Below are 25,229 nucleotides of genomic sequence, written 5' to 3' on the forward strand. Positions count from 1 at the left end.
TGTAGTTAATGCTTTGCATCTGTTAAACCAGAGACAGTCTATTGTAAAAGCTAAAAGCTTAAAAACAGCAACTGGATGAGCATACTTTTGTCTTAATATAATTTAACCAATGTCCATAATATCTTTTAAAGCAAAGTGAAGTATATTTGTTAAAAATAAAAATTTAATTTTGCAGATACAAATACATACTTGTCTTATCAATAACCCTGTAGTCTATGTACTATTCAAGGAAACCAGAAGCTGTTTGCACATGTTAAGTTCCCCTGGGCTGTTGCCTGGGCTGTTGAGGAATAAAGAAAGGACAGGGTTAGTTACGCATTGAATAGTGGGAATATATGAAGCATATTTATGAAAAGAGAAGAATTCTCTTTCTATATATGAAAGTTGAATTCATAAACCTGTATAGATGCTGTCCTTCAATCATTCTGGTAGACTTTACATTTATTTCAATAAGAGCTATAAGAAATTAACTTAGAACATTAAATAGATTATTAGTAGACAGTAGGGAGGGAATATCTACTAAAAATTGTCAATGTTGGAAAATATGAAAAAGTTTTGGAGATGAATTGTGGTGATGGCTACACAACAATATGAATGTACTTGGTGTTGCAGTACAGACAGTTAAAATGGTAAATTGCATGTTATGTATATTTTATCACAATAAAAGTACTATGAGTTTAGCCTGGCTGGTATGGCTCAGTGGCTGAGTGTCGACCTAGTAACTTGAAGGTAACGAATGGGTTCGATTCCCAGTCAGGGCACATGTCCAGGTTGCAGGCTTGATCACCAGTGTGGGGTGTGCAGGAGCCTATCAATGATTCTCTCTCATCATTATTTCTCCTGCTCTCTCCCTCTTCCTTCCTAAAAAAAATTATATGAGTTTAAAGAAGATAACATGAGAAATATAGAAAGTTATAAAGAGAATAAAAATTCTTATGTAAACCTACCAAAAGTGTCGCTGAAATCACCTCTAATTATAATGAATAGCTATGGAAAGTCACCCCCTCTGATTGTGTGATGCCAGTGATGTAAATGCTCAAACACATTAGCAATTCTTCATTCGGTTGAGTTATGAATCATGCAGTAAAATCAGTCTAATAACTCTTGGTGATCTTTTAATTTCTTAAAATTTGAGAATATGTGTTTGTATCATTATGTGCTTAAATTTGTATTATGTGAATTTTCTATTTTTGATGCTTCATCCCTCTCCATTAGCTCAAATAATTAAGAGTTGCTACTCAAATTGAATTAAAATGAAATTCCACCCAATTTGGAATTTCAAAAGGCTTTGCAAGAACATTATAATTCCCATTACACAAGTGAGAGGAAGAAATGAATACTTGTTCAGGAAGGTAAGTATGCTTAGAGTTAGGAACCAACTTAGCATTTCTAAAGTTAAGAAGGGTTCTGGCCTATGTGCTCTCTACTAACACTCTCATTGTTATATAAATTAACTTAGTGCTTACAGGGCTTATAAGATAAAGCCAGTATTTATGGGACAAAGGTATGTAATGGAGAAATCATACTCTATCATCTGTAATGGGAAGATTAAGAATAATAGACACAAAAATTTGTGTTAGCTGCATTGGGGCTGGTATCATTTGGAAAGCTGAATCAAAGCTGAAGGGTGCTAACTCAGGAGGAAGAAGATGCCTCAGAGTAACAGATTGTAAACTTGGGTGAAATTGGAACTAGGAGGATTATATATATCAGATGGCAGAGAAGCCAATTCCACTGAAGTAGTTTGGGAGGTTAGACAAATAGAACAGTGGTTTTCAATGGAGTGGGGGAATGCAACTTCTTCCCCCTTCCCAGGGATCATATGGCAATGTCTAGAGACAAGCTGGGGGAAGGGTGCTACTGGTATCTGGTGAGCATGGATCAGTGATGCTGCTAACCATCTTATTAATGTACAGGGGAGTGGGAACAGTTGAGGGGTCCCAGATTGGAGGGTGCAGGCTGGGGTGAGGGAACACGCCCCCCCCCCCAGTGCACAAATTTTATGCACTGGGCCTCTAGGCTATAATAATAAAAGTATAATATGCTAATTAGACCAGAGGGCTGAAGAGTGGAACGGCCTCTGGATGAAGCCAGGGCTCGCAGCTGACTGTGAGGGCTGAGGCAACCGCTGAGGCTGTGAGGGCCAAGCCCCTTGCATGAATTTCTTGCATCGGGCCTCTAGTAAATACATAAAACAGTAACATAGTCGTTTATTATCATTATCATGAATCATGTACTGTGTGTAACTGTATGTGCTATACTCTTATACAAGTGGTAGTGCAGTAGGCTTGTTTGCATCAGCATCAGCACAGACACATGAGTAATGCATTGGTTTACGCTGCAACTCATGTTGGCTATGACATCACTAGGTGATAGGACTTTTTCAGCTTCATTAAAATGTTATAGGACCACCGTGGTATATGGTATATACGGTCCATCATTAACCAAAACATTGTTAGGTGGTGTATGACTGTGTAAGAATGAGAATGACAGTATGAGAGGAGAAATGAAAAGCCATCAAACTAGAAGTATCTTGGAGAAAGTGCCCAATATTCTCTACAAGTACCTGGTAAAGGCAGCTTGTTTCCCACCTGGATGAACTGGCCTGAAAAATGCCTCTCACAGCCTTTTCAGAGGGGTATCCTTTATCTGCTTTTCCCAGTTTGGAAACCTTCCGGAGAAAACATTCCTTTCTAGTAGAAAGAGAATGAGAGTGAAAGCATTCTTTGTCTGCAGATTCCCGGGACGGCTTTGAGGAGACTGAGTAAATGACTGGTGGTGAGAATCTGCTCCATTTTCATTTGTCTCTGGCAGGGCCTGGTGGCAATTTAATATTCTTTATTATTATTTTACATGCAACTTCCTTCCTAGCTTATGATTCCTGTCAGAACTGTGTATTAGTAGCCATTAGTCATTTTTCTTGGGTTGGCCCATAATGCTTCAAAGGAGGGCTGGTGTATTTCAGTAATTTTGCTTGCAATTTGATTTGCGATTTGCGTTCTCTAGAATCCCAATTTAGTTTCATCAGCACATTTCAACATACAACAGCTGGGCCCCTGGATGGGCTCATTTACATACATTAGCAGCTGAAAGCCAAGCTCCAGCGACCCAGAAGATAGACTGATATTTTCTGGGAGATTCACCTGACATTTTTTTTTTCTTTTTAGAAATAAACCCCGCCTCCCTATTTGTAACTGTGTCAGTGACAATATCCTGTGAATGATTAAAACAGAACAAAACAAAAAAACCAAAACTGTTGGTCTCCAGACAACTTTTAACCTAAAATGCTCTGATAAAAAGCCTTGCAGGACAATCAGAGGATATGTTCTGTCCTACTCCAGAGTCAGGTAAGAATATTGTCCCAACCCATTGATACCATGACAATAACCTGGTGTGTGATAACAGGAAAGGAGCAAAGGGGAGACTAGATAATATAGGCATGCCGTTTATACAGCTTTGCCAGGACGCTGCAGTTAACATTCTCCAAGTCTGTTTCCTGCAGATGGCTGGGGGAAAAGACTGGACTAAGGCAGTTTAGACATGTGCCCAGGAAGGTCTGGATGATGTGGGAGGATGCTTACCTGTCAGTCACACCTGGGAACAAGTCAATGGCTAGAATAGGCCTGGCAACTGCAAGGGTGTGAAATCTGAGATACTTAGGTCCTGAACAAAGGAAGTTTTCTCTCTTGCTCTTGGTGCTCTTGGCCCCCTCGCACTTCTGGCTTGTGGGGCTCACATGCCCTGCATTCTCCCAGATGGCCCATAGCCATGTGGACGCCACATAATGGACTAATGGACTTTAACTGGCCTGAAGCTACATTGGACTCAGCTCCACCCTGGAAAGGAAACTCTGGACACTGGCCTTGCTTTCAGTTCTGCTAAAAGCCCCCGCTGCACATTTTCTAGGACTGGCTTAGAGACAATGGTACTTTGCAAATTAAGGGATATAATTCCATGTAAATAATAACCACTCATTCTCCCATGTCAGTCTTAGAAAATTCCTTTTCTCATGATATCACAAGGACCCCGTTCCCACTGGTGACGGAGTAATTATGTTAGGGGCAGAAATAGAATAGCAGGGGCTAGTTATAATTATAAAAAATATTAATCATGCTCTGTTAACCGTGATTGTTCTGTTTGGATTAGAGAAAGCACATTCTAACCTGGCTGAGAGTTGCCCGCCCTGGGACAGGAATGCAATCCATTCTTCTTTTTCTGAGGATGGCCTGTCATCATGGAAAGATGAGCAACCTTGTTGCTGAACCAATCTGGTCTCGGAGGGCCGGCCATTTACACCCCCCACCAGCCTGCATCACCTATAACCTGTAACCATTATATCTTGCCTACTTCCCCATGCTTGTAATTCCTACTTTTCCATGCAATCTTTGTCTGTTCTCCCCTCTACTCAATATAAGCAGCTGGCTTATGGGAAGGGGACAGCAGGATTTTGTGGACAATCTACTGCTCTCCTGTACCGTCAGCTTCATTTAAATAAATGTTCCTATATGATTCAACTCTGTCTCTGCTTAATTGGCTCAAGTTGTGACAGGGAGCCCAGACTCATAGGTTATCCAGTTTCAATTCCACCCATCCAATCCTCTGGCAACACTATTATAAATATTTTTATTATTAGATAAATGGTAGAGGAACCAGCTTCTTAATTGGCCAGTGGTTGGCGAAAGGCAGATAATCCATTAATCCATAAACATCATTGTCACTGAGACCCTGAACATGACACTGGACAGTCATGGCATGAGAAGGACATTGTGTAAGCTTTGTGGAAAACTTGGAATTCTTTTCACCATTTCCTTTGCTTATGTTTAATTCTTGGACTGTGGTCTTGGTTTGTGTGGTAGGCTGAAAAATGCTTCCCTCTGCCCCACCTCCCTCAGAAATATCTCCATCTGAATTCCTGGGCACTGTAAGTATGATAAAAGTATCTTTGCAGATGTTGATTGAGTTAAGGATTTGAGATGAGATTATTTGGATTATCCTGGGGCCCCCAAAATGCCAGGATAAGAGAGAGGCAGAGGGAGATTTGAGCACAGACAGAAGAGGAGTAGGCCTGTGACCACAGAGGCAGGGACTGGCCACAGGGCAAGGAATGCTGCAACCACCAGAAACCGGAATTGGCAAGGAGAGGATTTTCCTAGGGCCTGTGGAGGAAATGTGGCCCTGCCAGCACTTTAATTTCAGCCCAGTGAAACTGATTATGGACATCTGGCCTCTGGACTGAGTGAATTACTGTTGTTTCAAGCCACCACGTTTGTGGTGATTTGTTACACAGTTATAGGAGACTAACATAGTCTATAAAAGAATCTATCCTGTGGTCCTTGGACAGGTTGTTTAGTTATTCTAGTATATCAGTGTCAGTGTTTTTAGTCCCCCCCCCCCCCCCGGGAAATGAATTGTTAATTTACTTGATATTTTTCATTTGGTATCTCATTTATGATCCATTTATTTTACTGAATCCTGACTGTTTGGGCAAGTAGGGACCAGAAGGGTAGGTGAATAGCAGGATCATTTGATCTCCTGAAGGAGGTCGCAGACATGGGACAAAACGATTGTGAACAAGTAACCTGGAAGACTCAATATCCCAGGAAGGAGAGAGAATATTATCTGCTATATATTGAACATTTATAATTTCATCATTTCACTCCACTTTCCAGTTTCTATGAGAGAGATAGACCCACTGTATTTTATCAACATAAATTGTGTTGTACAGGATACCTTAGAATTGGATTACACTCTACGGAATGGCTATTGGTATGAGTTACAGATTACTATGATTATGAACTGAAGTGGGAAAATACAATTGTGCCATCCTATTCTCTTTGGCCAATAGCAGAATACTGTCAGCCTTCACCTACACTCCCTCTGTTGTTATTTGGGATTCACTGGGGCCAGTTCCTTAATGATGAGGCTCTGTATTATAGGTGTCACTGAGGAGAATGTGGGCCCTTGGGGAAGTCTGTTTCCATAAAGTTGTGATGTCCAGTGAAATGTTTCAAGAAAAGCTAATGAATTTTTGGTTTTGGTCAAAGATCCTAGAAATATGGATGAAACAAACTGCTAGAGATTTAAAAAATGTTCTTTATAAAAGCACTTCCTGAGTTTTTCTATTATGAAATTAGAAAACATAACTCCTTTTATAATCATTGACCCCCTCATATAACATTAACTGCTCTTAAAGAGGACAAGTTAGAACATAATCAAGTTGGAAAAACTGAATGGTTTTCTTTTGCAAAGAATTCTAATACGTACTATATGCGCCAATGCATTTGCTAAAGATATCATAAACATGTATTTTTGAAGACATATTTTATAGCAATTATTGAATGAATTCTCAGTTAAATGTAAATGATTCTGTTTTCTCTAGTACCTTCCTGATGAAAATGGGAGCTCTCTGCAAAGGTAGGTTTGAGCCATGGGTAGAGAAAATCTATACTTAAATCTTAATTTTCTTTGTAAGTACCTAGGAGTTTATAGTTTTCATGTGCTCTCTTTTTTTCTTCCATAATTTATTTCAGGGCATTGCGGTAGATACTGATTGAAGTAAATAAGACAATGTCTTTACTATCAAGTATTTTATTACCACCCTTTTGAATTCTGAAATACAGAGCAGTTGTAACCAAGGTGGTCCTGATATCAGAATAAGAGGGGAGAGCTGTTTACTTCAGAATGGATCCTCAAACCTCTAACAAAGCTCAAGAATAAGTTAAATTTTCCTATGTTGGGATATGGGTTATGCATATATAATTTTTATTTATAAAATAAACCTTTGATAATGAAAATACTGAAGAACAATTACGGGCTTTGCTCTGAAGGGTCAATGTGAGAATTGACGAGAGAGATGGCATATGAATTATGGATTTTCTTTTTCCAATGAAATCTCCTTTATCACAATTCCCTGTGAAATGTTATATTGTGCATATTGAAGAGAATGAGAATTAATTTAATTACCCACCCTCTGTTGTTCATTATTTATTTATTTATTTTTATCCAGAAGAAAACACTGAATTTTCTTGTACAACTAATTCAATGCAATTATCATATGACCAGTCGAAAGATGTGACAGAATAGCATGCTATGAATATTTGCTTTATGTGATCAGTGTTTCGAAGTAGGTGTAAATGCAATTTTGTTAGATGAAACTATGATAAAAGCATATAGAACATTTTTGTTATTTAAGATGTTCTAATGTATACAAGGAGCATGTTTTCTTTATCTAAGGCAATACATATTGACTTACCTGTCTTAATACTACATACTAAAAATATAAGAAGAAGGATAGTAAAATAATATCATCTAAAGTAGAAATCTACCAAGCTAAAGTGATTACACGGGTGGTTGGGTTCTGGAAAGGAAATTAAAATGAAGGGAAATAGAAAAGTAGTCTCTTTGAATATGGGATAAAATGGCTTTTATGTTTGAAGAAGTAATGTGGGTGCTTGGTCTGTGTGTGGAGAGAAGGGGAGGGGCATTGGGTTGTGGGGAAGGTGAGAAATCACAGGGTTTTAAAATTCAGGCTTTAATATTCCAGTGGTTCTTCCTGCCTTTGCTACACACTGTGAGTCCTGCTGCTCATTTCTGACTTCACGCAGTTTTGAGCCCTTCTGACCACACTTGGTCAGGAGTCTTGGCTATCTAAGAATTCGGTGCTGGACCTGAGGTTCTCATCTGATTGTCAGTCAAAGGAGGTGTGACAGAGCGCAAAGCACAGGATTTCCACACAGAAGACCCTGGTTTGAATCCTGGCAACTAACACTTATTAAATCTGCGACCTCGGCAAGTGATTTATCTTTTTTGTGCTTCAGTTTTTTAAGCCTACTCACTATAAGACGAAAATACTTCTTAGTTTTGTTTTAAGCACCATATAAAATAACATCCTATCTAATAAAAGAGAAACATGGTAATTAGCATACGACCGCTACCCTTCCCATTGGCTAATCAGCAAGATATGCAAATTAACTGCCAGCCAAGATGGCGGCCGGCAGCCAGGCAGCTTGAAACTAACATGAGGCTTGCTTGCTTCAGTGACGGAGGACTCCAACGTTCCCCGCCTGCCGCTGCAGGCCTCTGAGCTGCAACTCTAAGCAACTATGTAACAAATATAGAAGCTAAACAAACCCCCAGAAACCTGCTTTAGTCCACCGGGCTTCAGCCAGCAGGATTGCAACATTGTAAGCAAAGGCCAGAAACCTACTTTCAGCAGCGGAGGCCTAAGAGCTGGAGCCAAGCCTCAAAGCTAAAGCTGGCCCAGAATAAAAAAGAAAAAAAAAGAAAAAAAGGAGCGGTTGGGAGCTTCAATCACCCCCAGCCTGAAAATAGCCCTCATCCCCTCACCCAGGCTGGCCAGGCACCCCAGTGGGGACCCCCACCCTGATCCAGGACACTCTTCAGGGCAAACCAGCCGGCACCCACCCGTGCACCAGGCCTCTACCTATATAGTAAAAGGGTAATATGCCTCCCAGCACCGGGATCAGCGGAGCCATGAGGACTTCCAGCACTGGGATCAGCATGACAGGGGGCAGCCCCCAAACCCCCCGATCGGCCCTGCTCTGTGGGTGATAGAGGGCGGCGCCCCAACCCCCTGATGGGCCCTGCTCTGTGCGTGACAGGGTACAGAGCCCCAACCCCCCTGATGGGCCCTGCTCTGTGAGTGACAGGGGGCAGTGCCCCAACCCCCTGATTGGCCCTGTTCTGTGCGTGACAGGGGGTGGCGCCGCAACCTCCTCATCGACCCTGCCTTGAGTGTGACAGGGGATGGTGCCCCAGCCCCCCAATCGGCCCTACCCTGAGTGTGACTGAGGGTGGCATCACAACCTCCCAATCCGCCCTGCTCTGTGCATGACAGGGGAAGGCGCCCCAACTCCCCAATCTGCCCTGCACCTAGGGATTGGGCCTGCCCTCTGCCACCCGGAAGCAGGCCTAAGTCAGCAGGTCGTTATCTCCCGAGGGGTCCCAGACTGTGAGAGGGCACAGGCCGGGCTGAGGGACCCCCCTACCCCCCAAGTGCACAAATTTTTGTGCACCAGGCCTCTAGTATACTATAAGTAGCAGGGACTCAAAGCTTGGTTTTTTTGTTTTTAAAGAACACCTTGTTTGGCCAGTCATTGAAGCACCTCCTCTTGGTGGTACTGAGTGTAGATAGCTTAGAGATATTTCACCAATATTTTATTCTTTTGAAATAATAACAAGGAGCAGAAGAATTAAGGACTTTCATGTGCATATGCCTGCATAGATACCCATATACACACATACATGTAATATTTTTTTGAGGGGACATCTTGTCTTTTCCTTCTCTTTTTTAAAAAATATATGTTTTCTCAGATTGGCTTCTACACCGCCCCCCTCCCCCCTTCTCCCCCACAAACACACAACATTTTTTTTCTCAGACTGAGGTTAGTGAGCTTATTTCAAATTTGGACATTGGCATAGGATTGCCAACAGGGGCCCCAGACAAAATTTTGGATTTTGCTTTGGTAGAAACTTTTTAATAACTCTTCATGGGTGAGCCCCACTCTTGCTTCCTATGACTTCCTGTTTCTAATTGGGGACAACCAGCGTATGATGCTGCTTGTGGCAGTTGACCCGGCCAAGGATTTAAAAACCTATTTCTCAAGAACTAGGACATGAATTTGGTTTGTGTTTCTTGGGAGGAATTTCTCTTTGTGAAGAGGAGTGGGTTAGCCCATTTGGGAAGATTCTCAGGGCTGGAGGACGTTTTTAGTTGTTTTCTTCCTCCTATGTGAAATCTCCTCCAGGATTTGTAGGTGGAGCTGAATGTTTGCAAATGAAGGTAACAGATGTGATTTATTTGACCTGCATAGAATTAAAAAAAAGAAGAAAAAGAATTAGCTGCTAATTTTCAAAATCAGTAGATTTCCCACCCAAATCTAGATTTAGGTTTCTCCTGAAAAATATCTGGCAACATTCAAATAGGGAAAAAATTGATCAAGGACAAGTTAGAAGGGCAAGTGATCCCTAGTCCAGACAGTTCCCTCCCACCTGTGTGATCGCTTAAGTTAGCTGTTTGGCCCTTGAAGGCATTTGGATTCGCCATATCCACCCTACACTGAGCATCGTTTATGCACCTCTACCCCTCCTCGCTGCATCTTCCCTCTTCCTGCCCTGGCACCCACCCACACATGTATGTTTTTCCAGCATAGCCCATGAGCTCAGTGAAAACAAGAACTGGTCTTTAAAGAAAGAATAGGGCTTACCATGGGAAACCAATGATATTCAAAACCACAAACCATAATTCCAGAGGTGTCAGTTCTGTTTCCTGTTTCTTTTGAGATGTGAATAATCTTAGTTTTGAAGCTAAAACTCTAATTAGAACATTATAGTGGTAGTAGTATTATGGAATCATGTAAAAAGCAGTGGAGATGGCAAATAAAGGTTGGAATGAAAAAGATGGAAAAAGATAAATCAGGCAAATTTTCATAAAACAAATGCAGCTGTATTAATTTATTAAAAAATAGACTTTAAGACAAAAAAGCCTTACTAGACATAAAGACACCATGTTCAATCTCTTGAATAATATAACAATTTAAAATTTGATGCTCCAAATAATACAGTTTCAAAGTAAGTAGCGCAGAATTGCTGGAACTATGAAGAAAAGGAAACAACTGTGTGGCCATAGCAGGAGAGTTTAACAGCTCTGTCTCAGGAGGTAATATAATTAGCTAACAACAAAACCAACAAGGAGAGGGAACATTCTGAGCAACATATTAACAAATTTGATCCAATGGTCACATATAGGACATCCAAGAACTGATGAATATATTTTTTTAAAAACAGATGGGTTATTTATAAAAATTGATACATAATGGAAATCTAAACAAATTTAAAATATTACCAAAGAACTTACATACTTATATGCATAGCCCATGGACACGGGCAATAGGGTGGTGAAGACATGGAGGTGGGTGGCTAAGGGCAGGGAGGAGAGGGGGTGTGGGGGGAGGAAACGGGAGGTATCTATAATACTATCAACAATAAAAAACATATATAAATAAAAAAATAAAAAAGGAAAAAATTAAATCATACAGAGCATGTTTTCTTGCTTTTTAAAAATATATTTTTATTGATTTCAGAGAGGAAGGGAAAGGGAGAGGGAGATAGAAATATCAATGATGAGAGAGAATCATTGATTGGCTGCTTCCTGCACGACCTCTACTGGGGACTGAGCCCACAACCCGGCATGTGCCCTTGACCACAATTGAACCCAGGACCCTTCAGTCTGCAGGCCAACACTCTATCCACTGAGCAAAACCAGCTAAGGCTTTTCTTTCTTTTTAAAAAATGTTTATTGTTGAAAGTATTACATATGTCCCCCTTTTTCCCCTGACTGACCCTCTACAGCCTGCCTCCAAGCCTCGCCCCAGGCCTTCACCACCCTATTGTCTATGTCCATGGTTTATGCATATATGCATAGTTTTTTGGTTAATCTCTTCCCACTCACCCACCCATCCACCCACCCGCTCCTTCCTTCTGAGATTCATCAGTTTGTTCCATGCTTCTTTGTCTCTGGATCTATTTTGTTCAACAGTTTATTTTTTTTCATTAGATTCCACATATGAGTGAGATCATGTGAATCTTGTCTTTCTCTGACTGGCTTGTTTCACTTAACAAAATACTCTTCTAACCACAAATTAATGAATTAGAAATCACTAACAAAAGGATCATAGAAAAAAAATCAATACATATGGAAATAAAGAAAAGTTTTAAGTAATTCATGGGTCAAAGAAGAAATCATAATAGAAATTAGAAAATATTTAGAATTACACAGAAATAATACTACATATAAAAACTCATGGGGTACAACCAAAGATGTACAGATGGGAATTTTTAGCTATAATTTTATATTTCAGAAAACTTTAAGCTAATACATTAAAAAATATAGATGAATTCCTAGAAAAATATAAATTCCCAAAACTGACTTAGAAGAAATAAAAAGCCCTTCTACAATGAACACTATAAACTTTTACCATTAGTTTTATAAAGTCTTTAAGAAAAAAATATCCATCTGGAAACAACCTAAGTGCCCATCAGTAGATGAATGGATTAGAAAACTGTGGTACATCTACATGATGGAATACTATGCTGCTATAAAAAAGAAGGAACTCTTACCATTTGCAACGGCATGGATGGAACTGGAGAGAATTATGCTAAGTGAAATAAGCCAGTCAATGAAGGAAAAATACCACATGATCTCACTCATTCATGGATAATAAAGACCATTATAAACTTAAAAAAATATCCAATACTATGCAAAAATAGAGAATAAAAAAAGAGGAATAGTGTCTAGAATAAAAAACTCCTTAGAATCAATATGAAAAAGAAAAGTCATAGAAAATGATGCAAAAGACTTGAACATTTCACAAAAGAGATTTTTCTTTTGGTATTTTTGTATTTTTAAAAACAGCTTTATTGAGGTACATAATAAACTGGACATATTTAATGTATACAAACACTACATCACTACAAACAATGTAATAAGATATTCATTTCCTGCAAACATTTCCTCCTGCTTCCTCTTCCTCTACTTTCTTCTGTGATAAAAACACTGCCTGGGATCTCTCCTCTTCAAAGATATCTAAATTTATAATACCAAATTGTTAAATATAGACACTATATAGTACAGTAGATCTCATGAGAAGATCCTTAATCTCAAACCCTCTCCTACCCTTGCCCCTCCATCCCTGTCTCCTCTCTCTCTTGTCCAGGGACCTCAATGGTCCTGTTCATTAGCATACTCCAGAGCATAGAAAATAAAAACAGGATCTCATTCATAGCTTATTTTCAGTAAATATTTATGTAAACTGTAATAAATGCACATAGTGAAAATCATCCAAATGGACAAAAAAAGCGCAAAGAGAAAGTGAATGGAATAATAAGAGAAGGAGGCCAAAGATGAAACTAGAACACTGACATGCAAAGCATTCAAGAGTTCAGGAGAGGCCCAAAGGGTAGTAGGCGGGATGAAGAAGGGTGTCCGGGATTGTACATCAGAATCAACTGGAATATCTTTGGTGGCAAGGAACTGAACATCTAACTAAGAGTGGCTGAAATAATGGGCTTTTATTATCTCACTAGAGGCCCTGGTGTACAAAATTTGTGCACGGGGTGGGAGGGTGTCCCTCAGCCCCACCTGCACCCTCTCCAATCCGGGAGCCCTCAGGGGGTGTCCTACTGACAGAGGGCCTAAGCTGCAGTCTGGCCTCCTGCAGGAGGCAACTGGGCTGATCAGGGGAAGGTGCCGCCCCCATCACCCCACTGCTGCCGCCACTGCTGGCCACCTCAGCCACCAAGGTGTTTTCGTCAACATGGACTCCAATTCCTTCGCCATGAAAAAATGACAACTGTCTTAGGCAATTTAGCAGGATGTCTGGAGAGGCTATGAGCAGGGTTCTTGCGGGCTTTTTTCTTGTTTGCTTTCGTTCCTCTTGTCTCGCTCCTTTCTCTTGGGAGAGAGCTCTCCTCTTCTCCCCTTCTTCCGTCCTTCCTTCCTTCTTCCTTCTTCCTTCCTTCATCTTCCTCTCTTTCTTCTTCTTCCTTCCTTCTTTCCTCTCTCTCTTCTCTCTCTCTCTCTCTTCTCTCTCTCCTTCCTCCTTTTCTTCCTTCCTTCTTTCTTTTCTTTCTCTTCTCTTCCTTTCTTTCTTTCTTTCTTCTTTTTCTTTCTTTCTTTCTTTCTTTCTTTCTTTCTTCTTCTTTCCCTTCCTTTCTCCCTTCCTTCCTTCCTTCCTTCCTTCCTTCCTTCCTTCCTTCCTTCCTTCCTTCCTTCCTTCCTTTTTTTCTTTCTTCCTTTCTCCCTTTCTTTCCTCACCTGAGGCTATTTTTCCATTGATTTTTAGAAAGCATGGAAGAGAGAGGGAAAGACAGAAACATCAATGTGAGAGGGACACTTTGATTGGTTGCCTCCTGCATGAGCCCTGACCTGGGAGAAGCCTGCAACCTAGGTACATGCCCTTGACCAGAATCGAACCCAGATTCTGCGGTCCACAGGCTGAGGCTCTATCCACTGAGCCAAACCAGCTAGGGCAGGATATGACATTTCTTAGCCCCTCCACCAGCGGACCTTCATTTTTTCCTCCAGGAGTGAGGTGGAAAAACCCTAAATCACCTTGTTGGATTCTTATTACACAAGTTACCAAGAACACTGCGAGTGACATACTGGGAGCTTAGCCAATAAGCAGTCAGAAAAGGTGTTTCCTTTGTAGCTCATGTGCAGAGGCAGGACTGCCGGTGTGCCCCGGCTGGCAGGCCTGTTCTCTGCTCTCTGCGGGCCTGCCTGCTTGCTGAGGGTGGCAGGCAGCCCTGCTCCCAGCTCCCTGCTCTCTGCGGGCATGCTGCACCCTGCTCTCTGTGGGCCCTGCTCTGCCCTGCTCTCTGTGGGCCTGCACCATCTGTGGCTTGCCTCATGGCGCAACAGTCCCCTCCTGCCCACCTGCACGCACAGCCTCCTTCTGAGCAGTTGTGACTGTTATGGCATCTTGGCTAATTTGCATATTACCTCTTTTTATATATATGTATTAGCTTGGGAGTCGATAGTTCTGGGATTGATTAGTTCAGTACTTCTTCCATGTTAAGGCTCTATATTAGTTTTTGGTGATTGTCCTGGCTTTCCTCTTCTCGCCACAAAAAGGCTGTCACAGCATCAAATATCAAAAACTCAGTTCAGGAGAAACAAAGATAGCGGCATAGGTAAAAACCGGAAATTGCTGCTTCCCACAATAACTTCAAAAATACAATGAAAAGACAAAACTGACATCATCCAGAACTACAGGAAGGCTGGCTGAGTGGAAATTCTACAACTAGAAGAAAAAGAAAAGCACACAGAGACTCAGAGGAGCTGCAGAAGTAAAGTGCAGAGGTATGGGGGCTCAAGCGCGCTCGCCGTGGAAAGGGGTTGGTACCTGAGGACGTGGCTGTCTTTTTGAATCGGGAGGGACTCACAAGCTCCTGACTGCTCTGAATTCTGGTTCTGGGAAGTCTCTGGGGACCCAGGACTCATAGGGGGAGAAACTGGACTGTCTGGCAGCAGGCAGAACTCGGAACCTGAGGGCGGCTTTCCCTCAGAGGTGCTTGCAGCAATTACCGGGACACTGAGACACGTGGCCCCTTAGGGCAAGGCTGAGGATCCACCATAGCTGCTGGCTCCGCCCTTTGATTCCCCGAGACCCCGCCCCATCCAGGCTGCGGCAGAGGCTTTTGCATATGAATGCCCTGGCCCTTTGCAACCTGAAAATTACCTAACAAATTGCAGCTGGGCCAGACAGACCCAGAACTTCCAAGAGAAGGCCCAAGGCCCCACGTCAGCTTGCATTGCTTCACAGCTGGACCTCATCTGGGCACCTCCAAACTCCAAAAAAGGAAGGGGAATCTGCAGTTCTCTTCTTAGCTCCTGCTGGGTAACCTCAGGCAGAGGCTAAATTAGCCCCTCCTTAGATCCAAGAGCCACTGTACCCAGTGGTCAGAGTGGGACCATCCAGATTACAACTCCTCAGATCCATAAGGGACACACTCAGGGGGCAGACTCAGTGAGCACCAAAGCCCCACTGAAGCAAGTCTTGCCCCAGAAGGATGTCTTCAGCACAGAAGTTCTCCCACTGCAGACACAGCTGATTCTCACTGCCAATTGCCTGGAGGTCAATTCCTCCCAGTGATCCTACAACAATCAAGGCATAACTACAACAAGACTGTGCACAAAGCCCACAAGGGGGTACACCAAGAGTGTCCACCTCAGGTAACTGGGGGGGCTGAGTCACTGGGCCCTACAGGACACCTAGCACACAAAACCACTCTACCAACACAGGGAAGCATAAAAAATGTGGAGACAAAGAAACAGGTCACAAATGACAGAAATGGAGGACAGCAAATGACTGGATATAGAACTCAAGGCCACGTTTATAAGGTTTTTCAAGAATTTTATGGAAACCGCCGATAAATTTAGTGAGACCCTGGAGGATATGAAAAAAGACCAACTAGAAATTAAGCATACACTGACTGAAATAAAGAATAATATACAGAGATCCAACAGCAGACAAGAGGATCTCAAGAATCAAGTCAAAGATTTGAAATACGAAGAAACAAAAAATACCCAACCGAAAAAGAAAAAAGGAAAAAGAATCCAAAAATATGAAGATAGTGTCAGGAGCCTCTGGGACAACTTCAAGCGTACCAACATCAGAATTATAGGGGTACCAGAAGAAGAGAGAGGGCAAGATATTGAAAACCTATTTGAAGAAATAATGACAGAAAACTTCCCCTACCTGGTGAAAGAAATAGACTTACAAGTCCAGGAAGGGCAGAGAACCCCAAACAAAAGGAATCCAAAGAGGACTACACCAAGACACATCATAATTAAAATGCCAAGAGCAAAAGACAAAGAGAGAATCTTAAAAGCAGCAAGAGAAAGACAGTCAGTTGCCTACAAGGGAGTACCCATACGACTGTCAGCTGATTTCTCAACAGAAACCATGCAGGCCAGAAGAGAGTGGCAAGAAATATTCAAAGTGATGAACAGCAAGAACCTACAACCAAGATTACTTTATCCAGCAAAGCTATCATTCAGAATAGAAGGTCAGATAAAGAGCTTCACAGATAAGAAAAAGCTAAAGGAGTTCATCACCACCAAACCAGCATTATATGAAATGCTGGAAGGTATTCTTTAAGAAGAGGAAGAAGAAAAAGGAACTCTTACCATTTACCACAGCATGGATGGAACTGGAGAGCATTATGCTAAGTGAAATAAGCCAGTCAGAGAAGGATAAACACCACATGATCTCACTCATTTGTGGAATATAATGAACAACATAAACTGATGAACAAGGACTGAACCAGAGACGGAGAGGCATTGGTTGGACTGTCAGGCCTTGGAGGGAAGGTAGGGGAGGTTGGGGGTAAGGGGGAAAGATCAACCAAAGGACTTATATGCAAGCATATAGGCCTAACCAATGGACACGGACAACAGGGGGGTGAGAGCATGAGCGGGGGGTGGGGGGGGTAGGGGGTAACGTGGGGATAAGGACACATATGTAATATCTTAATCAGTAAAATATATATATATTAAAAAACAAACAAACAAAAACTCAGTTCAAAGACAGCAATTGTGCATGCAAAGAACTTATCCTCAGGTTCCATTGGCCAATACCAATTCCTAAAAAAACTACAAAGGGGAATGATATTTTCTTGACTGCTTTAGGCCGACATGGTTCATCTTCTGAGGCTGGGGGAAAGGCCTGCTTTCTCGGAGTATCCTGTTGTCCCACACCTGGACACAACTGTCACTCTTACCAGGGAAGTAGGTGTGCGCGCACACGATCGAAATAATACAGCTTGAGAGACAACCACGAGTGTACCTGCCACAGAATTTAAGTGAAGAGATGCACAAGGAAGGAGTCAGTTGGGTCAATTGTAGCTGGGTGGCCATTCGTATAAGGTAAGGATTAAATGTGACAATTGGGCTGGATAACAAAGTGAACATTCATGGCAGTGGTAAGAGCCACTTCTGGGGAGGAAATTAGGGGGATCAGACCAGGTTATGAGTTAAAGAGTAAATGGGAGAGGGGAGTGGAGGTAGGGAAGAAAGGCAACTCTTTCAAGCATGTTGGCCATGAGGGAAATGAGAGACAATGGAGCTGGCTTGGGCCTCTATTCTGTTCCTAGCTGGGAACCGCATGCATTTCGTTCCTCAGCCAGAACTGTGTCAGGTGTGGCATTCCCTGCCTGTGTATTTCAGAATTTTTAAAATAATTTCCAGATCTGATAATGTTAGCTTATTTCCCATTCATCTGACTATCCTAGTTACTTTGACCCTTTAAAAAAATTTTTATTGATTTTATAGAGGAAGGGAGAGGGAGAGAGAGATAGAAACATCAATGATGAGAAAGAATTATTGATTGGCTGCCTCCTGCATGCCCCCTACTGGGAATCAAGCCTGAAGCAAGCTGGGCGTGTGCCCTGACAGGGAATCAAACCATGATCTCCTAGATCATAGGTTGGCACTCAAACACTGAGGCACACCGGCTGGGCTGACTCTTAGTTCCAACAATTCCTTCATGAGATGTGTTAATGAGAACTATGTACAGGGTGTTAAAAAGAAACGTATACACTTTTCTTCTGATAGCTCAATTGATGTTTCTTTCTTTTTTTTTCAGATTTAACCCATTGGAAAACATTCAAAGTGTGTATACATTTTTTGAACATCCTATATATGCTTTTGTTTAATGTATAAATGACTCTTTCCTCATTATAAAATTATATCTATTCATCACAAAAACTACAAAAGTGGAAAAGATGCAGAATGAAAAAATATATATGATCCTAATCCACAGAAATAATGAGAGATAACATATAGCTATGTTTTTCCTTTAGCCTTCCCCCAACCACATATATATTTATTTTATATAGCAAAATACTATACATTCTGTTTTATGACCTCCTTTTTCTTGACAAGTTGTCATCTCATAAAACATACATTATGAATACATTCTATTTGTATGAATAGATCATTGAATATTCTTCAGTTGTTGAACATTTAAATTGCTTCCAATTTTTTATTGTGTATTTGTGTCTGTCTATGACATATTATCTTGAGATAGGTTTGTTGCCATGGGATGAATGGGTCAAAGAACAAAAAATGATTTCAAAGTTCTTGGCAGGGCAGGGATTTGGTTAAATATATGTGCTCTGGGTTGTGCTTGGTTCGAACTCAGATTCTGGCATTTTCTTGATGTGTGACTTTGCATAAGTAACTGACCCAAGTCTTAGTTTTCTAATCTGTAAAATATGAATCATAATATATAGCTCACAGGGCTCTTAATAAGCTAAATAAATATTTATAAAGTGCTTTTATTACAGTATTTAATGATAAATATGAACCTTTTCTAGAGATGGTGCATCAACTTATGACTTTCAGCAGAGTCTATTTTATTTTAATCTACTAGCTATCAAGTTTAAGATATGGGTTTAAAAAATATACAATAAAATCTATGGCTAATGTTCCCAAAGACACTTATCTTAATGACTTTGGGATCAGTACATCTTTAGCCTTCAGGTTTTCCCCCTTAGGCCAAATATCTCAGGTTCAGATGTAACATTGTGTTGGCCACAGAGTGTTCTCTAAAATATATTTGCTTTACCCTTCACTGGGTGTCTTTAGCTAGTACATTCTGTGTAGAATCTCGAACACTTGATTAAAACATTTATATAAATGTGAGCAGTTCTTAAACTATTTATTCCTCAAAGGACTTTTCCCACTTTTAACTTACTTTAGTTTCTTTTATATATTAAACCACTAGGACTAAACAAAGCTATAGATTGGCTTTGAATAAAAATAATGCTTAGATCTGTGAAAAAAATCACTGATCCCAAATGTAACCTTTATGTCTTCTGGAAGCTCTCAGAACAAAGGAAAGGCAATCTTATAAATTTGCTGAATGCTAAAGGATTTTCAATAACTAGTAAGGTGTTTCTTAGCTCTGATTGTGTCTGACTTTTTTACTCTGTACCCTGAGGCTCAGTTCCAGCTCATGAAAGTTTTCCAGCCCATGGATTTGCTTTAGTCAGGCAGTCATGGAGCCTGGAGTCCAACCCTCACATAATAATGTTGATGGAGTTTGAGAGTAATCTTTGGAGGGATAGAGCCAAGTTTGTTTACTTGGCACATTTATGTACCTGAAATAGCCTCTTCTGAATGCTTAGTTACCAAATAGAACTTAGATGTTATTTTTAATATATAAGCTTATTTTCAATATAAGCTTATTTTATTATTTAATAAACTTCATATATAAGCTTATTTATATATATATATTTTTTCAATATAAGCTTTTATGACAAAACAAAATTCAAATAATTAGAATAATTATTTATGAAGTGATTTGTTTTTCAGAACTTTAATTTCTGTATCTCTGTAAAGGATTTTGCAGTGGTCTGCTGGATTTGGCTTGCACAGGCTCAATCAGAGGCAATTGCTACTTTCACACATTGGTTAAGGCCATGTTGGTAGCTTAAAATCATCCATGGTGGAGTTATTTACACCATGGTAATCAGCAAACTCCACAATGAGGTTGTTCCCCCACCCATGCGCCAACTCCCCTGACCCCAAGCTGGTTAGTAAACATTTACCAACAGGCCACTGCTTTTACTAGTAAAGGCACTAGAAGTTTTAACCTATCAGGCCAAGTTTAACATATTTAGAGTAAGATAAAAGGTTAGTTATCAGGTATTGCACATTCTACCAGGGGTTGTTTGTGAAATGTTACCATTTAATAAAAAATACTAGTAGTCATTTAGAACATGACAGACAAATTGAATGTGGGGAGAAAGGAGCCACACATTAGGAGCCACAAATAGGAGCCACACATTACAGTCAATGTAGAAAAATAGACAACAGACCTAAGAAAATAGAAAACCCAAGGGGAAAAAATCTTGAAGAATGAAGGACAGGAAGAAGACAGTGCTAAGCAAAATTGACACTAAAATTGAATTTGAGAGCTTAAAAAAGGCATCGAAATGAAATAGTTTTGAAAATGGTCAACAATGCCAACTTGGTGAAGTAATGTCTTTCCAAGGTGACATTTGCTGACATGGAAAGTGGCACTAAACACAGAGGCCTCTGAAAAACAAACACATTTTGCCCTTGGCATTTTGGAACACATTTAGAGAATAACATTATGGGTAGCTAATCATCTATTTATTGTCCAAAGTAGGACTTTTGTGAATGAAAGGGGGCTGTATGAATAATTACTTCTGAGAAACAACATAAGCCAAAACCATTGAGGCAAACCAGGATATATGTACTAATTATAGGCCACCCAGTTTCCAATTCAAAGGGTTAAAATAATTTGACTGATAAATATTACAATGAAAATTTTTAAATAAGTATTTTAGCCTATAATTATATATAATTAGGCATTTTCCCCTAATGAGAAGGTTAAAAAAGTAAAAGGAGGTGACTCAGAATAGTGTTGACTAAACAATAAAAAATGTGAGGACCTGGCCTCACGTCATTACAGCACATTCCTGTGGCCCCATCTGCCTCTTGTCCCTTCTGATTGTGGTGGGGTCCTGAGGTAATTGTAACTGTCAATGCTGGAAATTGTAGGTCCAGAAACTCTCCAACTTCCAGTTACTTATCAAGTCTTCTTCATTATATTGTGTCCTGTAATGTTTCTAACCTTTTTTCTTTGTCCTGCTGAAGTGGTTAAGTTTCTCACATCTCCCAACGCCTGGGTAGGAATCCTTAGTATTGTGTGAGAACATGACTGCCTTTTAAAGAAGGGCTCACAAACTATTAAATTCCATGCATGGTTTTCCTTCCTGAAAGTTGCTGTCCCTCATCTTAGCTGTATCCTTTAGCCAGCTATGAAAAAAATCTTTCTCAGAGACTCATATGATTTCTCTGGAAAATCACCAATTTTTTGATTTTTTGTGGCTTTTATAAGAGCCTTGATGAATTATGTACCCCACTTGTGCCCCAATATCTGGACATACCATTCTCATAATATAATAGAGCTTAGGACTGCAAGGGTGATTTCATACTCTAGTGCTTTGACCATATTTTACAGCGTATTCATTTTACTTTCTAGGAAATGGGTCAACGTCTTTAAAAATTCAGTGCGTGAGGCAAGGGACTCAAAATGCTTTTTCCTGGAGCTCTCTTCACAAGTATATTTCTAGAAATCTTATGGTCATCCTTCTGTAAGGAAAGTGGTCATAAGACTATGTTCCCATTCCCTTCACCCTGAACATCACAGTGAGCATCCAATATACCTTTCTGTGATGACAGAAATGTCCTACATCTGTGCTGTCCAATATTATAGCCATTTGCCACATGTGGCTATTGAACACGTGAAATTTGGCTAATATGACTGAGAAGTAAATTTTCAATTAATTGAATTTAACTTCATTTAAATGTAAATAGCCACGTACAGTGAGCAGTTACTGATCAATGGTACAGCCTTGTACCAATCCACTGGCGATAAAATCTGTCTATTCAGTGATGCCATTGCCACAGTGATGCTGTTGTCACAGTTCAGTCCAGCAACATTTCCCCAGTTAGGAATGATCTGTAAAGGCCCATATTGATCTCACTGAGATAATTTAAATCTCTCACTGCAATTTTCCACAGTCTCAAGAAGCTGAATTCAGAGGGGGCAGCTAGTTTGTAGTATAGATAAAAACTACACCAGAATTTGAACTACTTCTGGCCAAACCCCTTCTCCCCCAAAGATTATAAACATTTTTGAAGGATCTTCAACCTAATGTAAGCATAAAAGAATACAGTAATCCCACTTCTAGGAATATATTCCAAGAACTCAGAAACACCCATCAGAAAGGATATATGCACCCCTATGTTCATAGCAGCACAATTCACAATAGCTAAGATTTGGAAACAGCCTAAGTGCCCATCAGCAGATGAGTGGATTAGAAAAGTGTGGTACATCTACACAATGGAATACTATGCTGCTGTAAAAAAAAAAAAGAAGGAATTCTTACCAGTTGCAACAGCATGGATGGAACTGGAGAGCATTATGCTAAGCAAAATAAGCCAGTCAGTGAAAGATAAATATCACATGATCTCACTCATTTGTGGAATATAATGAACAACATAAACTGATGAACAAAAATAGAACCAGAGACACAGAAGCATTGAACAGACTGTCCAACCTATGAGGGAAGGCGGTGGGTGTGGGGATAAGAGATCAAGTAAAGGACTTGTATGCATGCATATGAGCATAACCAATGAACACAGAAAGTAGGGGGGTAAGGGCATGTGCTGTGGGGGGGGGGGGGCGATGGGAGCTGCCAGGGAGAGGTCAATGGGGGAAAAAGGAGACTCATGTAATATTTTAAACAATAAAGACTTTAAATTAAAAAAATAAAATAAAATAAGAGGGATCAGGACAGTTCATAGTACTGAATACTAATGTTTATACTATTCATAATAATACTATGAATAACTGTCATCATCTCTGACTCAATCCCTCTCATTATTGTAACCATTAGAGCTTCCAAGTCTTCTCTGTCCCTGATAGTGACAGAGTACAGGTCAGAAGTGATTCAAGCTGTTGTCATTGATGGTGCCGATTGCTCCTTCCACAAGGGTGGGCAAGACAGCCTACTCTAATCATCTGTCTCTGCTCTCTTTTCTGCCAATGTACTTTTTTTCTCTCCTAGACATGTCATCATGTACTCACATCTCCTTACAGAGGAAACATTGTTATAGTTCCCCATGAGAAACATTCTTAGATGACCATGCTAGGCATGACATGATTCTTATCTCCAGTCTTGGCTCATTGTCCCAGTGGTGGGCACCTGTCCTAACGACAGACAATTCATAGGTTTTGCAGAGGCCTACACCATGTTCTGGCCTCCAAAGATAAGCTGTGTGTGCCATCTCAATTCTGTCTGTCAGGAATGTGATCTGTGAATTATAATTATAGGGGAGAGATCAGCTGTGGGAGCAGAAACTGAAAGATTGCTTAGAAGAAAGCCATGGAGTACGTTAGTGTTGGCGCCCTGAGGATCATGACAAACCAAAGTCACGAGGAAGCAGGAATGATGAGGAAGATGAAAAGGCAGAAGCTATGAGTAAGCAGAATATACAAGGCAGGGCAGATAAACAGATTAGCAGTCCATCTCTAGCCACTGAATGGTTCTGGGGAGACAGAGTAAATAATTAAAATATATAATAATACACTTATTTAATATAATAATTACATAAGATTAAGTACAATGTCTTATATAATAATGCATTAAATGTATTTTAAAGATAACAAAAATAAAAATATAAAATATTTACAATATAAAATTAGACCTACTGTAATAATAGATGAGAGTGGAAGGCACGGTGAGGTGGGGCTGTGGTTTGTTGCTGCCTTTAGAAACCAAAATACTGATATCACAGATCTCACCTCATATAATGATTCTTGTTCTTTCAAATAATTTTCTTTTGATGCTGATATTTTAAGTGATTGTTGCCCTTTCCTCTTTCTGCATAGATAGTCAAGATGTGTCTGACTGTGAACGAGGTAAGCAGAAGAGGAACCTGAGGACGATATTGAAACTTAGGCCCAAGCAATGGAATGTTGCAATCAACCGTGGAGGAACAGCTGTCACAAACCGCTCCCTCTGGCAGCCAGCAATTAGGAAAGAGGCATCTTGGAGTTCAGTGTGAACACAACAATGGGCCATCTGGAGGCCAAAAGGCAAGGCGGTGACTCATGATGAATATTGCAAGAAGCAGTGTGTGCATCACACGTGTATGAACACATATGTCAGTGTTAGGAATTTCTCAGGTCATGAATATTTTTAATTTAAAGGAGTGTTAACTCGGAGTAGTGATGTGGGGACTGTTGGCCTAAATGATATTCGAAAGCTTTGATCTTTCAACTATATATTTTAAAATTTAGAAGGAACTTAATAGTTAGGTTGAATTCAATGCACTGCTTAAAGGCAAAAATATATAAGATTTTCCCCCACATCCCAATAATCTAGCACACATGACATCAACAAGTACACACTATCAGAATGTATAACCATAACTCACTTCCCCTAACTGTAATCTTATAGTAAAGAATAGTCCACAGGTTTACATGGCAGTCAAAATTCTTCTCCAATTGATATTTTTAAGGCTCTAAGCTTGAAGCTACTATTGACAATTTATTAATGAATTTTTCAGTTTTTCTGAGCCATAATTTCTTCATCAGAAAAGTGGGAACCAAGTAGTTGATCTTTCCAATTCATAAAATACTGTATTCATCAGATAAGTTCATATTAAAAAAAAAAAGTACTTTGAAAAGTGTAACACCTCATCCTATATAATAAAAGCCTAATATGCAAATAGACTGATCGGTGGAATGACCTGAGGAATGACCGGTCGCTATGATGTGCATTGACCACCATGGGGCAGACTCTCACCACAGGAGCTGCCTCCAGCCCACAGGCCCTAGGCCAGCCAAGGTGGGTGCCAGCAGGCCCCCCCCCCCCCGATTGCCCCGCTGGTCACCCCACAGATTGACCCTGACCGCTGGCCAGGCCTAGGGACCCTACCCATGCACGATTTCATGCACTGGGCCTTTAGTACATATATAAAAAGTAAAGCAAGATTTCATTCATTCATTTATTAAATCTACTGCATATATTACATTGTTCACATATGTATAATTATATTATACTAGAGGCTCAGTGCACAAATTCATGCACCTTGAAAGGAA

The 25,229-nt window shown here is 40.4% G+C and overlaps 1 protein-coding gene across 6 annotated transcripts in view; it reads left to right on the forward strand.

Annotated features, from left to right (window-relative positions):
• KCTD12 (potassium channel tetramerization domain containing 12) overlaps positions 1–24,885 on the forward strand; it is a 39,289-nt gene extending 14,404 nt beyond the window's left edge. For 2 of the 6 annotated variants that reach the window (XR_004965793.1, XM_036297400.1), the window contains one exon: positions 4,147–4,514. Coding sequence is in view for 4 of the 6 variants with exons in the window: in XM_036297400.1 (XP_036153293.1) it covers positions 4,147–4,162 (16 nt within the window). In the remaining 2 variants the exon portion in view is untranslated. Of the gene's footprint in view, positions 1–3,167; positions 3,348–4,146; positions 4,515–6,379; positions 6,415–7,543; positions 7,636–18,167; positions 18,194–24,014 lie in introns of those variants that run through there. The other 4 variants (XM_036297397.1, XR_004965792.1, XM_036297398.1 and 1 more) reach the window with 4 other exon arrangements.
• The last annotated feature ends 344 nt before the right edge of the window (positions 24,886–25,229 follow it).

Source organism: Myotis myotis, unplaced genomic scaffold, assembly GCF_014108235.1.
Source record: "Myotis myotis isolate mMyoMyo1 unplaced genomic scaffold, mMyoMyo1.p scaffold_m19_p_3, whole genome shotgun sequence".
Classification (NCBI taxonomy): Eukaryota; Metazoa; Chordata; class Mammalia; order Chiroptera; family Vespertilionidae; genus Myotis; species Myotis myotis.